The sequence below is a fragment of the Osmerus mordax genome, chromosome 14, assembly GCF_038355195.1.
Source record: "Osmerus mordax isolate fOsmMor3 chromosome 14, fOsmMor3.pri, whole genome shotgun sequence".
Classification (NCBI taxonomy): Eukaryota; Metazoa; Chordata; class Actinopteri; order Osmeriformes; family Osmeridae; genus Osmerus; species Osmerus mordax.
Window position 1 is genome coordinate 5,260,358 of NC_090063.1, and position 16,420 is coordinate 5,276,777.

Genomic DNA, 16,420 nt, shown 5'->3' on the forward strand with positions numbered 1-16,420 from the left:
AATAAAAAAAATAAAGAACTGTGACTTGTGTGATTGTAAATAACACAGTTACCGTGACTTAGAATGGTCAATAAACGAAACGCTAAATTATATAGGCTTAGTCAGACATATAGGCAATTTTAGCATCATCACCTTTTAATTTTTTTGCACAAGCACATTCGTTCAAATGCTGTTATTCATAGTCACTAATAAACTGTTACCAATATATACTCTAAACTACCGTGATCATCTGAACCATCTCTTATAAACGCAATTTCAGCGATGGCTGGCGAAGATGCGCTCGTTCACAGCGATAATCAATAGGCGAATGCAGGTACCCTGCCTCCTCGCACACGCACTCTGTCGCTACATCACCACGCATTCTGACTCCTCTGTGCGTTCTTTATTATTTTTCTCTCTTATACTGCATATGAAGAATCTCCAGTAGCCTACTGTCGTTTCCCCCACAAATAATTGGGAACCTATACGTTATTACGGAGAGACAGCCGCGTTCTGCCCCTGAAGGAGACTTGGTGAGACAGTGCTAGGACGGAGCACTTGACACCTTGTTTCACGGCATCGATATGCAGTAGTGTGATACCAATTCTGCGGAGACCGAGACAGGGGAAGGCCATTCCATGGCATCTTGATATTAAACCGTGGGCTTTGCGCATTCGTGATCAACGGTAGCTTAGTATTATTCACGTTCAGAAATTAGTCTACCAATAGTTCAAATTGATCCAGTTTTGTTAGCTATACCGTGGGATATCATTGGACCTGCGATGGACTCCAACGTACGGCTATATGGGATGGCTCGTTTGGGAATCGTTTTGGTTTTGATGGGGCTGTGGAGTTGTACCTATGCCTGCCCTGCATCCTGCACATGCAGCACGACAAGGATTGTTTGTGTTAATCCTGATCCTGGGATCGAGGACTTCCCCGTCCTCACGTTAGATGACATGGAAAACATCACCGACATGTAAGTGTACGACAGGGCTTACAAACGAATCGAAGGAACAGGTCAATTACATAATACCCAATATTTGTATGGAAAAATATAGGCTAAACATAGCTGATTGCTAGAATGTATAAATTAATAAACAAATAAAGCTCTCATCCCAAACCAAGGCTGTTTCACATGCAATACTATAGTCTGTCAATCTATCATATCTCGTTTAATATTAAACACATGGCCAATAATCAATCTATAAATATAGAAATCTGTATTGAGCAAATCATATTTGCCTATAGGGTAGAGTGTGTATGTGCGCGCGAGTGTGTGTGTGTGTGTGCGTGCGTGCGTGCGTGCGTATTAGGTGTGTACGTTGTTGGTTATATTCGGATGATCAGTCTCCTACCAGGCCTCGTAACGGAGTGGTGAGGGGCTGTGTGGGTGCCGAATGCAGGGGCCACGAAAGAAAACACACGACGCCAAAATGTCAGATTAACCGAAACACATTTATATTTAGCGGCAACATCAAAGCAAGTATTATCAATTCCCACAGATTCTGCGTACATTACATCATAAGAGCGTTTGAGCTGGATTTGACATGCCATTGCCGCCTTATTGTCAATATCTGACATCACGCATAGACTGCCATACAAAGGGAAGACGAGCTTGTAAAATCTCCAAGGTTTACATAGAGCTTATTAAATACCAGATGTTCCAGTGAGCTTGCATACACAGACCCGTGTAAGAATGGAAACCTGAAACAACGTCTAGTTTTACACCTCAGAGCAGTATGAATGTACATTTTATTTCTTCCATCTCTGTCCACTCCTAAGTGTTAAATGTATAGCCTAGAGGTTGTTGTTTCAGTAATCATTCTGCATTGTTAGGATATATGTAACAGGCTATTATAGACAGCATGTCCACCATGTATGTCCTGTAAATAGTGTCTTCTGTGTAAACTGATTTAGTTTGTCAGGGCCTGAGGTTGGGATGAACACTTTAGTGTGTGAGCTGGTCTGTGGTCCTTATCCTCCCATCAGGAACCTGTATCAAAATAAATGACACCATTGAGAGAACAGTTTGGGAGGATAATTTTGTAAAATCATTGAAGATTACACCTTTGATTATAGTCTGCGGACTGAACTTGTGTTCCCAGATACATTGCCAATCAGAGCAGACTGTTTGAGATCAACGACAACAGTTTGAAGAATTACGTAAATCTCAGAAATCTGTGAGTATCACTTTCAAGCTCTACAAGAGGACTGTGCTTTTCATTCGATAAATGTTTATGTCAAGCTAAAACTCTTTGAATGCACGCATTGAACAGTGAAATAGCCCCTTTCTCCTTTCCACAGGACGGTGACAAACACTAGACTGACTACTATATCATCGTTGGCCTTTTTCAATAACACAAGACTTCAATATGTGTGAGTAGTCTTAGACATTGTCCCTCATGTATTTACATTTATTCATTTAGCAGACGCTTTTATCCAAAGCGAATTCCAAGAGAGAGCTTTACAAAAGTGCATAGGTCACTGATCATAACGAGATAGCCCCAAAACATTGCAGGTAGCCAAAACATGAAGCATACATTGTGAAAAGCAAATAAGTGCCAATGGGAAGAAACATAAGAGCATGTAGTTAAACAAGTTACAAATTAAACAACACAAACCTCAAAAGTGCAAGAGTGTACCTGTAGAAAGGAATGTATTCCTTGCTGTATCGGTTTATTAATTAATCTGGTTTGTGCAAATGCATTTAATAAGATCCCAAAAGGCAAACAAACTCTGTTTATGGTATATAAGTTATAGTAATTGTTTTGTACTAAAAACACATTTGTAATGATTTTGACTCAGCAATCTGAGAGACAACAACTTTTCCACGTTGTCTTGGAGAACATTCCAGAACCTAAACGTCTCATATGTGTAAGTATTAAGTATTAGTCCCAAAGCATGTCATGGATTATAATGATGTTGACTGTGTGGGGGTGAAGGGCTTTTGTTTAGTTTTGAATTTCAGACATCCGTGAAGTAGGAGAGTGTGTGAGTGTGAGAAAGAAAGATAAACATGAGACGAAAAGGTCCTATGTGTCTGTATGTATTTAAGCACGTGTGTGTGCGTGTGTGTCAGCGTGCACGTGTGTGCGCACGCATGTTTAAGTTCATGCCTGTGTTGACGCTCTGTCTCTATCCTCAAGGATCCTCCTGTCCGGAAACCCTCTGGACTGTGTGTGCGAGAACATGTGGATCAAATTAAGGCTCCAAGACGACATGGAGATTCAGGAGCTGAAATGCCTGGATGACAGAGGAGAGAGGAAGGCCTTCACCAAGCTCACCCCCCCTGATTGTGGTAGGGCCCACATCCAGCACAGCTAAACAAACCTGAGAGAGAGAGATATCCAACTCATATGCACATGTTCAAAGATCATTAGCAAGAGACCAACTGAAAACAAGTACCTAACAGCTAAAACAATTCGACAAACATCTGAAAAGGCGGGGGCGCGGGGGAGGGGGGGAGTTAACTGGAACTATTAGGGCTTTACATTTCATGAAAAACTCTCCAATTGTCTCAGTAAAGCTTTTATGGTGTAGTGTTACATTACAAATGCTTTTAGTGTTGTAGGTCTCACGAGTCAGTCTGTTTCGATGTCCGACAGAGCCTCCTAAAGCCGAGGTGACTCCCACCATCGTGACCCAGGAGGAGGGGACTGATGTCACAGTGGTGTGCCGCGTGTCAGGCTCCCCCGCCCCTGAGATCGTGTGGAACTTCGACATGTTCTCCACCAGCTACGAGGTGAGAGGGGGGGGGGTTCCTGTATGGACAACATAAGGTCACGTAGGTTTGGCCAAGACGTCCAATCCACTGATGGCGCACAGGCTGTGTCATGCTGAACCGGTACCACGCCAACGTCCTGTTCTCCCCCCCTCCCCCCCAGATTGATGCTCTGGAGTTGAAGAGCAGCCTCCTCCTGTCTGGTCTGTCTCCAGACGACAACGGCAGGGAAATCATCTGCAGCGCTGAGAACATGGTGGGCCAGACCGAGGCCATGCTGCAGCTCAACATCCTCTGTAAGCACCGCCCGGCTCTGCTGCGCCAGCTCCGAGTCAAACCCGGGTTCAGTCAAATACAGGCACATGCTTGGGGTGCACTCGATTCAACCAATGAAGTCGTCCCTATAGAACGAATGGGTCTGAGATTGAACCTCGATAGCACCTCGATCTATAGTCAATTTGACCCAAGTGTGCACAGTACCCCTGATTTACTAAAGCTTCTCTCAATGCATAAACTAGTTAGACATTGCATGCTTACACTGCTATTACCAGTGCGTCCCACCTTGATTTGTTGTACCATGGTTTACCCAGCAGTCTGACGCAGCTCCTTCATGTTTCCTATGACGTTATCACACTCTTCCTCCTGTGAAGCTCCCGCCGCCACTCTTTCTCCGGTTAACACCCCCTTCAACTCTCCAAACACTGCTCCTCCTCCTCCACTTCCTCCTACCACCTCCTCTCCCACCTCCACTTCCTCCTACCACCTCCTCCCCTTTGCCATCTTTTCCTCCTCTTGCTTGCCCTCCCTTCTCTTGTCTTCTCCCCCCCCCCCCCTTCAACCTCTCCGACCTCCTCTCCCCGTTCCTCCCGGTTACCCCGTGACCACTGTTCCTCTCCTGTCGCCTCGTCAGTCGCCCCCACCATCCAGCAGCTGATGAAGCCTGAGAGGGACCACCACTGGTGCATCCCCTTCAGCCTGACGGGGAACCCCACGCCCCAGCTGCAGTGGTACCACGAGGACGAGGCCCTGGAGGAGCAGGACTACATCCACACGGAGATCCATGAGTCCACGGCGAGCGAGTACCACGGCTGCCTGCAGCTGGCCAACCCCACGCACATCCACAACGGCTGGTACACTTTGGTGGCCAAGAACAAGTTTGGGGAGGACAGCAAGCGGGTCCACGCGCACTTTATCGGAGCGCCGGACATCGGACATTCAGGTGTGACGCGCGCGCACACGCACACACATTTCTTGTGTGATTGACTCTGTGAATGAATCCTGGCTGCATTGTGTAGCACATTTGATTTGGATCCTAACAATTCTCTTTTCTCTGTTTTCCAGAAGAGCCAATCTACTATTGTAAGTATGCATTCATGATCTTAAAGAAATAAGAAGATTAAAGAAAGCATACTTCTAAATGTCCCTTTATGTCTCAACCTGACCCATTTTACAATCACAAGGACATGTTGGACATTAGACTTCCAGAGAACACAGCCTCAAGTCAGTTAATGATTATCAGCAATGATGAAAGATTGATCTTGTTTGTTCCTTGCGCTACACCTCCGTTGCCCTTCCTGTGGTCTGTTTCCTGTCATCCTGCTCTGTCTCAGACACCGCCGGTAGGTTCTTTCAACTTTGAACTTTGTTCCGTTGTCTTCAGTGTTGCGCAATGCTCGCTGTCCTTGAACCTGTGGTGCCCTAAGAATCCGACAGTAACTCCACTTTATTAGTCTACGTGTAGATGTAGCGTGGTTCGTTCAGTGTTGTATTTCGAAAGAACACTGCCACAACTGGAGGTTTGCCTGGCCATGTCTTTGTCCTGTGTGAAGAGACACACCTGTCAGCCCCTTGCACAGCCACAGGTCTCTGTTGAAAGCACTCTCCCAAGAACCCGCAGGCAGGCTGAGACAGGTACCCTAGCAAGCGAGCTCAATAGAATTTGTAGCATATGAACAATGTAAGTATTTAACTAAACTTAACATTGTGTAACATTACCACAGTTTTATAACAACAAATCGTTCTAACAGCGGGACAAGGGTAAAATAACATGTGGGCACAGTAATACAGACACCATTGGTGGATCGACCCCAAATATATACAATATGTACAACAAGTGTACAATCAAATATTATATATTTGAATAAAAAGATTAATTCTCGACCTGACCCATTTGAATTGGTCCTTTACTCTACACACACACACCCTTTAAAATTCAACTCATAGCATACTGCATCATCTATGGCCACAGCATCCCAGTGCTATGTATACTCATCTAGTACAGATAGAAAAGACATGTCCAAACTGATCATGGTCGAAGTGTCCATAGAGTCTGACTGGCTTGTCTTCTCTTTTCCCAGAAACCCCTCTGCCCCCTGGGGACGACAGTGTTGCTGTAAGTGATCAATAGATCAGTGAGTGATCGATCACGGATCACAGCTTGTTATTGATATTGGTATTCTGCGCATGTGTAAATGTGATGTTTTGATATATCTGTGACTTGTGATTCTGATATGATGATCTGATTCTGGTATTCTGAAATGACTGTGACATTCTGATATGATTGTGATATGAACTGGGGGTTCCCCTCAGGTGTACGTTGTGGTGGGGATCGCTGGTGTGGCCCTGACTGGATGTGTTCTGATGGTGATCATTCTGAAATACGGACGAAACTCCAAGTTCGGCATGAAGGGTAAAATGTTTCATCTCAGATGGAATCAAATGTCTGGACTGTGACGGCAACTTACTGGCTTTATCCATAACCCCACCCCCCCCCCAGCACTGCCTCGCCTCACCTTCACTAACTTGCTCTCACCCCCCCCCCCACCCCACCCCCCACCCCCACAGGGTCGTCCTCAGTTATCAGCAACGACGACGACTCCGCCAGCCCGCTCCATCACGTCTCCAATGGCAACAACACCCCGTCTTCCTCAGAGATGGGCCCGGACGCCGTGATCATCGGGATGACGAAGATTCCAGTGATCGAGAACCCCCAATACTTCCGCAACTCCGGCAGCATGCTGAAATCGGACACGTGTAGGTTACCATGGCGCTGGTCTGCTGCTCGGCAGTCCGGTAACCCTAGTCCTTTTCTGATAAATCCATTCAGGGGATGCGACTGGACAGGATGTCCATTCTCTAGTGAACTTCCTTTCTGCCGCCGTTGCCACGGTGATGACTTTGGGAGTGGTTGGAGGGGGGGGGGGGGGGGGGTGACCTCTGCTGCCTGGACGAATATACAACAATGAGCTGGTTATCATGGGATGCGCCAGAGAGTTGATAAGATTTACTGGGAAAACTGTTGCCAGCAAATAGTTATTGTGTACATAGTGGTGTTGGAAGCCATTCATTAAGTCCTGGTGTTGCTCTAATCTGCTGTTTCTAGTGTTTAACAGTCTGACTCAGTACAATTTATAGCCTGGTCGGTTATGAAATGTAATATTTGTGGTGAAGATGAGGTTTAAGTGAAATACGTGAATGTTTGCTGCTGGACCACTTGACATTACCTTCAAGGTAAAGTGTTCACCGAGTTTACCTACAGTATTTATGAAGCTTGGTCTTAATCTGGCCGCTGTGTGCATTCACAGTTGTTCAGCACATCAAGAGACACAATATTGTGCTGAAGAGAGAGCTGGGGGAGGGGGCGTTTGGGAAAGTCTTCCTGGCAGAGTGTTACAACCTTATTCCGGGCCAGGAGAAGATCCTAGTGGCTGTCAAGGTACACCCAGCCCAGCATGGTGTGCAAACATACATAGGAGGAGTCATCCTGTGAAAAATACAGACAGTGAAATGGGAATTGTATCTAATGTGCGTGTGTGTTTTTATATTCCTACGCTTGTGTGTGTGTGCATGTGTGTGACTGTGTGTGTGCGTGTGTGTGTGTGCACGTGTGTGTGTGAATGTGTGTGTGCACGTGCGTGTGAATGTGTATGTGAACGTGTGTATGTGTGCACGTGTGTGTGTGTGAATGTGTGTGTGCACGTGCGTGTGAATGTGTGTGTGAATGTGTGTGTGTGTGTGTGCACATGTGTGCGCACGCGTGTGTGTGTGAACGTGCGTGCGCCCGTGCCCCTGTCCCTGCTCCCCAGACGCTCAAGGAGGCCAGCGAGAGCGGGAGAGCCGACTTCCACCGCGAGGCGGAGCTCCTCACAAACCTGCAGCACGAGCACATCGTCACCTTCTACGGCGTGTGCGTGGAGAGCGACCCACTCATCATGGTGTTCGAGTACATGAAGCACGGGGACCTCAACAAGTTCCTCAGGTAGAGGCTCCCCGTCTCCCGCGGGGGTTACGCATGTCGTCCCCCGTTTGCATGTCTCACACCGAGGAGAGCCCCCGAGTCACGTGACCTCACTAACCAGGAAGTTTTAGGGTTAGAAGGTTGAACTCAACCGAACGTCTTGCAAGACCGGAGCTCAGAGTGGGGGCGGAGTCTGTCTCCATTCCATGCTTTCTTTGCTGTGTGTGTGTGTGTGTGTGTGTGTATACTCCACTCTGTATAGATCAGTGCGGTCCATACACACTGCTTGTCACTGTCTGTGCTGTAATATAAGTAGGCCTAAAAATGGACACGCATTACATCCCAGGCACTTTATGCCAAAATGCTGCCACCAAAAGCGTCCTTTTTAAGCGAACAGGCACACACTCCAATTAGATCAGCACCGAATCAACCTACCAAAATCGAAATCCCCAGCTGCATCACAGGCATGGGGCATCACAGGCACGGGCACTGCAGTATTATATGTAAATATGCGTTTCATAGGTAGATGCATATCCATTTGTGTTTCATGCATACATGTACATAACTGTGTTATGTCTGATGTACCCCCCAGGTCCCACGGTCCGGACGCAGTTCTGATGGCTGATGGCCAGCACAGCCTCATGGTGGAGCTGACCCAGTCCCAGATGCTGCACATCGCCCAGCAGATCGCGGCGGGCATGGTGTACCTGGCCTCCCAGCACTTTGTCCACAGAGACCTGGCCACACGCAACTGCCTGGTGGGGGAGAACCTGCTGGTGAAGATCGGAGACTTCGGCATGTCCCGGGACGTCTACAGCACGGACTACTACAGGGTCAGTCTGCGTGTGTGGATCTCTCTCTGTCTGCTTTTTTTCTTCTGGCGTTTTGTTTTGCTCTCTCTTTCTCCCAGTCTTCCTTTTCCCCTCTCCTCTCTCTCTCTCACCATCTTCCTCTCTCGTTGTTTCTCTCTGTTTCTCTTGCTCTTGTCTGTCACTATCTCTCTCTTCCTGTCTCCCCCCCCTCCCTCTCTCTCTCTCTCTCCCTCTCTCTCTCTCTCTCTCTCTCTCTCTCTCTCTCTCTCTCTCTCTCTCTCTCTCTCTCTCTCTCTCTCTCTCTCTCTCTCTCTCTCTCTCTCTCTCTCTCTCTCTCTCTCCCTCTCTCTCTCTCTCTCTCTCTCTCTCTCTCTCTCTCTCTCTCTCTCTCTCTCTCTCTCTCTCTCTCTCTCTCTCTGTACTCCCTTTCTGTCCCAGAGTCCCTGAGGCCCACACTGCCCTCTACTGCTTGCTATTCTGTAGAAAATCAATAACCAACACAAGTAAAACTGAGCTCCCAGATCTACATACCATGTGAACAGGCCCCATTTACACACACACTCTATCAGCCATATGGATCTGAAGGGCAGTGAATAATGAATTTGAGTGCAGACAAACATGACTTGATATGGTGCAGTAAGCTAATTATGGGATATTAAACTGACCAGCAAAGTCAGCAGTATCTCTCCCTTTGCAACATGAGTGAATCCAATTCAGCGATTTGATCTCTGTGCTTTTGCCACGGTGTGGGTTGTAACTAGGCACAATCATGGAGTGACAGTGGCTGGTGACAGAACCTATTTTTGGCTGTGTCTGCAGAGTGTCTAGCCAGGCCCCAGGGCCCAGTCTCCATGGTGGTATGGGTTACTGATGTACTCTGCTCTGACTCAGAGAAGCAGGGCTGATCTGAGATAAGGTGCCTCGCTGCCCCTATCAACTCATCCATGATGACGGAAAAGTCTAAACTGATCCTAGATCGGCACTCTGAGAGGCTCTAGTAATCCAACTCAACCCAGGCCTCCCTCATGACTGTTACTGTACCAGGTCCCTCTGGATAGAAGAGCTCGTATATTGTAGTGTATATGGTGTGTGTGTGTGTATATGCATGTATACGTATATGTACACGTGCTGTGTGATGTGTGTGTCCAGGTGGGAGGCCACACGATGCTGCCGATTCGCTGGATGCCCCCGGAGAGCATCATGTACCGCCGCTTCACCACGGAGAGTGACGTGTGGAGCCTGGGGGTGGTCCTCTGGGAGATCTTCACCTACGGCAAGCAGCCCTGGTACCAGCTCTCCAACAACGAGGTCAGCATCAGCAACAGCTGCTCTGGACCACTCATGTCCTCATTTGATTCAGGATTATTAATGAGTTTGATTGAATTACCGGTTGGTTGCTTGGCTAGTTATTCGATTGTAGGCTTGCTTTCATAGTGCACGGACAAAAGTTTGTCTTGCACAGCAAGTCGTCACACGATCAGATCGCAGGACCCCGGGGCGGAGCCTAACCCTCTCTTCCTGATCATGTGACCTGTGGGTGGTGACCTGCTTCTGCCTCCTCGCAGGTGATCGAGTGCATCACGCAGGGGCGTGTCCTGCAGCGTCCGCGCACCTGTCCCAAGGAAGTGTACGACCTGATGCTGGGCTGCTGGCAGAGGGAGCCCTACATGAGGCTCAGCATCAAGGAGATCCACAGCCTGCTGCAGAACCTGGCCAAGGCTTCCCCCGTCTACCTGGACATCCTGGGCTGAGAGAGTGGGAACGTGTGTGCACATTTGCGTGCGTGTCTGTGTGTGTGTGTGTGTGTGTGTGTGTGTGTGTGTGTGTGTGTGTGTTTGTGTGCGTGTCAGTGTGCGTGTTTGCCTGTAAAGAGAGGGGAGGAGGTTCATATAGACAGAAGGAGCATTTGCGTTTGTGTGTATGTTTTGATCGTGCTTCTGCCTCTTCATCACATGAACAAAAGCCTTAAATTTAATTGAGATTTTTTATTTACTTATCTTCTCCATTCTAAAGATTCTCACTGGTCCTGTTTTCCTTACCCAGGTCAAATGAATGCAGAGAACTGGCTGATTCTATTGATGGATAAAACAAATAAGTGATTTCCTAAAATGCTGTCACTAAAAATGATCTCAATGAAACCAAATAGCCAGTAATCTGGATTAAATGCCAGTTAGTTGTACAGTGGTCTTAATCTGGGTTTGTGAAACAGGTCACTAATGTAGATTGCATTCTTGTTCTGTATTTTCCGGGGATGAACAAAGGGAACATAACTGTGTGTCAAATCTTCATGGACAATGTATGAACATTTACCAGTCTCTGTTATGGAAACTGCTTTTGCTTCTAACGCAAAGAGAGACATTTGTGGAGCAACGTGAAGTGGAGGAGCAGGGAAAAAGAAAAACGATATATATATATATATATATATTGCAACCAGTGAAGGGTTTTTTGCTTTTAAGTGTCATGGACTCTTTTTTTTTCTGTGAGAGATTTTGTATTGATGTCAGGGGATCTAGGTTTTTTTTGCGCTAGTCAAAGTCATAACTTTCCATTGTAGTTTGTGACTGACTGACCCTTCCTATGGCAATGACGCATTTGAGGTGTGGAGGTGAGAAATGCCAGTCATCTCAGAACAGGGAGGAACCCATTCAGTCTCAATTCAACCAATCACGGACGTTTCTTGGAATTGAAACGCTTAAAAAAAACATTTGTTATGGGACTATGGGATTCAAAACAAAAAGCCAATTTGTCCTTTATCATTTTGGAATTTCAATTAACATTCGGAATTGACTGAATTGAACAGTGAATGAACATTTGAGAGAAAAGAAGCCATCCATAATCACTGCACTGTAAATCCCCTGAACGTTGATACAAATGTGAATATATATCAAAACAATTTTCAATGTAAAAAGATTTACCTTTAAAAAAAAAAGAACATGGGCATCTCTAAAAATGCCAAACAGTATTTGATTCATTTTTCTAAATTATTTTTATCTTTATGAACGTTGAGGTTGTGGACATCATCAGTGGTCTCTTTTTATAAATATATTTATGTTTCTATTTTGCTAGCAGGCAACTGACATCTCCATGTTTCAACGTGTCAAGTGTTTTTTGAGTGTGGTTAGAATGCACGTACGCCAGCTCACAGTCTGAATGAGAGAACTTTAAAGCACAGTGACTAGGGAGCGGACAGCAGAACTGTGGAGATCAGGGTGGAGGTCAGGGTGGAGGTCAGGGTTGAGGTCAGGGTAGAGGTGGGCCTCTCCCTGAGGCAAAGCAGAAGCAGAGCACTGATCTTCTTTCCGTTTTCAATTTTTTACGTTTTTTCCTTTCTTTGTGGAGAGCACATTCACCAGCAGACACCACGGAGGTTCAGCTCATCCTTAATCTACTGGCGGTCACACATTGCTCCAACACATGATTTCATGCTCATCTGCAAACGGCAGCTTAACAAACTGAACGGTCTTCTTTGGTATTGTCCCAATTGTGTTTGATGTTCTGTGAAGAGGAGAAATGAGGGAACACTGAACCTGAAGAGAAATTGTTTAATTTCAGCTGTGATTGCGAGGGAATTAACAGGACTTCAGCACTGCTGTATAGAAGAAGATTTATTGGTATTTTTTTGTTGTTGCACATTTCAGCTTTGTATGCACTTGTATTGCTTACTATTTGTTTTCTTACTGAGTACTATTTGGGGGTTTGACATTTTATGGTCCTCTATTGTCTGATATACAGTATACTAGTCTTTGTTTCACAATTTGTCACAGAATATAATGTAATTGCCTACATTCCGTCTCCACCTCCTATTGGCTACCTCGCTCAAAACCTGGATGACGTGGATGACGGGACAGGTGGGCCGAGCCACATAGCTAGGTCTGAACGTGGCCTGTGTTGCAAATGTTCAAGTCTGATTCCCCTCTGGAGACCTTTGACCCCCGTAGTACCCTCTTCAGGGATGTGACGACTTGGCACGGACTCTCAAGGCTGGACAGTAGATTCTGTGAGATGACGACCTAGAAACTAGGATTACTGAACATCAGACCTGGGTCAATTATTATTTGTGAATACAGTTCAAATACTTGGGTGTGGACAGTGCTCTTCTGTGATTGTGGTTTGTGTCTTTCTAATACAATCAAACCATCAATTTCACCTTACGTATGTCTCAACAAGGGCACCCAGGTACACAGGCACACAGCAAAGATCTCCACTCATTGGCTCTCGATAAATCCAAAACGTTCTCCAGAACAACAGTGATCATTAACGAGACACAATGAAGCGCTCTTCCTGATATTCATCAGAACGTCATTGCATGTCCAGTGCTTGAGTGCTTTGAGGTCCATCCGATGACAGTTACTAAACTCCTAAACTCACAGGGCCGTTCCACTCAGCCAATTAAAGATCCAGCATTAGTCTCAGCTCGGATGCCCAACAAGCTCACAGTGTTCAGGTTGAATAACGGTAATCTATAAATGATTGATTTCCCTGCTTGGAACATCTACACCATTTGACCACTGTTTGATACTAATCATGTGTGTCTGCCTCTGAATAATGTGCTGTCCATCCTCTACAGTTATGATATCTGTCTATTTGAATATTATGTTCTACAGTAACGTTCTGTTTTACACAGAAACCATGTCAAAATGTGTGACATTAATTAAAGAAAAACGTGTTACTACGGGCCACTGGCAATACAGTACATACTCTATGTAAATATACACATTTGTGCTGACATTGTATAATTTTGTTGTGCTCGTTTACGATAATAGTGAGAATACAATCCCATTTTTTAATCAACTTTTTTGAACTGGAGAGGAAGGACTCTATTTCTCTGAACAGCGTGTTCTGTTTTTCCCTCCATGGAGAAACTGATTCAGCCCCTCCCTCCCCCCCCCCTCCTTCTCATTCCTGTATAACAGAAAGAGCATTCTGGGAAATGTTGTTTGTCTTTCTGTTTGTGAGTTAGAGAGGTCAAAGATCCCTGTTACCTTTACAAAACTATTAAATCACAGGTAACCACTATAGACAGACTTCTCCTTCCCACCATCCCTACTCCTGTGAAAAGGTAACTTATAGATCAGAGTTCATAGGTCAGGTTTCAACCCCCCCCCCCCCCCCCCACCCCCACACACCCCCCCTCATCCCTGACTGTCACCCTTTATGGTCTCCTTTCAGCTGAATAACTGTGACTTTGCATCATGAATAGTATTCATATTATTTTGAATGTAACCTAGAAGGGATGGGACCTTTTTTGAATGTAATCTATCTACGGGGTTCTGAGTTTATTGTTTTGTAAATATGTAAACTGCAGTTTTCATCTCTGTGCAGATAACATGTAACATGTTTTACTTGCTGTGTGATTATGAAGACTGAGGATGTGTGTGTGTGTGTGGGGGGGGGGGGGGTGAGAGAGATTTGGGCCCTGTGTGTAAGACGTGTGTGTGGGACGGGGTGTGTCAAATGCCTATGCGCTGTAGTGTGGATGTGGATGTGTGTTTTTTTTTTCTTCTCCTGGCAGATTCAATCCCTGTGCTTAAGTATCAAGTCGATTCTATCAATCAATCTATGCTTTGTGCATCATGTGAGTAGCTTATCAGACGATTATGAAAATGTTCCTTGTAATACTGTGCATTTAATAAAGGTGGTATGTCTTACAATAAATCGTGTCTTCACTCCCAATTAGAAGTATCCAGGATTATTCTCTGGTTTTGACCCACTGCTTTTCAACGGGACTGCGTGACGTTTACCCAGACAGGAGTGGGTAGGGTAAGGGTATGACTGTTCATCATGTGCCCATCTTGACCAATCAAAAAACAGATGGTGCTGAGACAGGCCCTGTTTCTCCAAAGTACCTGAACCCACACTTGTCGTGCTCTGCGCAACCTCGGCCATGTGTTCCGACCCCGCCCCAGCTGCCCTGCCCTGCCGAATCTATTTCAAAAGGAGCAGCCCTCGACGCGTCATGAAAGGAATCCCAAGGGCAACGTTTGTTTCTAACAATAACCCTGGAGGAACGACAGAGGCAGCTGCGACACACACGCTCACGTTAACACCACTACTGTTCCAGCCATCCAGGGTAGGAGGGGACAACTGGTGGCAGGAATCAACCAGCTGAGCCACAGCCTCTACCAGACCCGTTTACCTGCTTCTGGCTGTAAACAAGGCGAACGACAAACTGTAGAGGTGATCTGTATCCAAGACCAGCCAACCAGTTCCATAATATGTAATAAGTATATGACAACTTATTTCGTTTCTATTGGTTCACTGATCACTTCCCAAGGTCTTCAGGAACTGAAGCCTTGTATGTGCACATGGCTAGAGACAGCGTCAGGTTCAACAACTGCAGGACGCCACCTTGTCACCACGGGAAAGACAAATTGCCAGGCAGACCATTTCAGAGAAAGCATTCAGAGGCAAGACGCTTGGTAAAAGTAAAAAAGATGGACACACAGGAGGAGGCAGAAGGGGAGTGGGGACGTGGTTTCATCAAAAGCTGTGCGCAGTTTTTTTATTGTAGTATTCTAAATGTACATAAAAAAAACAAAGTCTGCCCATGTCCTAGAACCATTATGAAAGTTAACGCACAAATTCAATATACATCTCATTGTATTTTACATAAGGAGGATAAGAGCATAGGCATGGAGGTGGCAACATGATTTACATCAAGGCTTAAAAGAATCAAGAGAAAACAAAAACTGAATAAATAGAAGGTGCTATCCTTTCCGAGAGAAAATCTGAACATCACTCTTTAAACGTTAGAAAAACAAAATAACAACAAAAACAATGCCTGCAATGTGGACAGTCTCAAGCTCCCCTTCCTCAACAAAGAAACATGGAATGGGTTGGTTAAGCCGGGGTTTCTGGCTGGGCCTGTACAAAAGCAGAGACGTTTATGAGAACAGGAAGGAGTGGAGAGAAGAAGAAGAAGGAGGAGAGAATGAAGACTGTTGTGGTGCATGAAGAAGAAACTACCTCTGGTGAAGACACAGCTCGTTATTACTAAAACATCAACATCTAGGATACATGTCAAGAAGGCAAGAAGCTCTTGGTGTCGTCCCGTTTCTAGATCTACATCTTTGCTATGGGACCACAGACGTGTAGGGCTCTCTGTAGTCGTAGAGGTTATGCCTTAAGTGCAGCAACAAGTTATAGTACTCAGACGATGATGTCACAGAGAGGGAGGGGCGTTCAGGAGCTGAGAGACAAACACATTGCATTTGTTTTCTTTTGAAGCTACTGCAAGATTCCGATGTTATTTTCTTTACTATATAAAAAAAAAAACTCTAATTAAATAAACAACGCTATCTTTTAAATATGTCCTCAATTTTTCAGCCATATCAGTTTCTTATTTTTTTTGTCTTTTTTTGTTGTTGCGATATTCAATTAACTAACTCAATTCTGTTTTCAAGTAACCCTTTTTAAAAATGGTAGAAGAGAAAAAAGCTTTGGGATTTTTTTTTTTCCTTTTCAACGGCGCGGGAGGTCGTTGCTAAAAGTCATGCACGCCGAGAAGAACCTCATGCAGTAGTTATGGTAACCATCCAAGCACTTTTTATTAGTTAATAGTCAGAAATACACACAGCAGCTTCATCGGTGGAGCTGGGCTCCTCTTCAGGATTGAATGTGGAGTATTTATAAACAGACACAGCTTAGGTCAGACACAGCAACCTATGC

The 16,420-nt window shown here is 45.5% G+C and overlaps 1 protein-coding gene across 1 annotated transcript; it reads left to right on the forward strand.

Moving 5' to 3' along the window:
- Positions 1-761: 761 nt before the first annotated feature.
- ntrk2b (neurotrophic tyrosine kinase, receptor, type 2b) lies at positions 762-10,503 on the forward strand. Its single transcript, XM_067250459.1, is given in 16 exon segments — positions 762-958; positions 2,088-2,162; positions 2,287-2,358; positions 2,788-2,856; positions 3,129-3,280; positions 3,588-3,724; positions 3,867-3,999; positions 4,614-4,958; positions 6,061-6,095; positions 6,293-6,392; positions 6,548-6,736; positions 7,288-7,418; positions 7,789-7,961; positions 8,533-8,773; positions 9,902-10,060; positions 10,318-10,503. Coding segments are annotated over 16 exon segments (2,394 nt in total).
- The last annotated feature ends 5,917 nt before the right edge of the window (positions 10,504-16,420 follow it).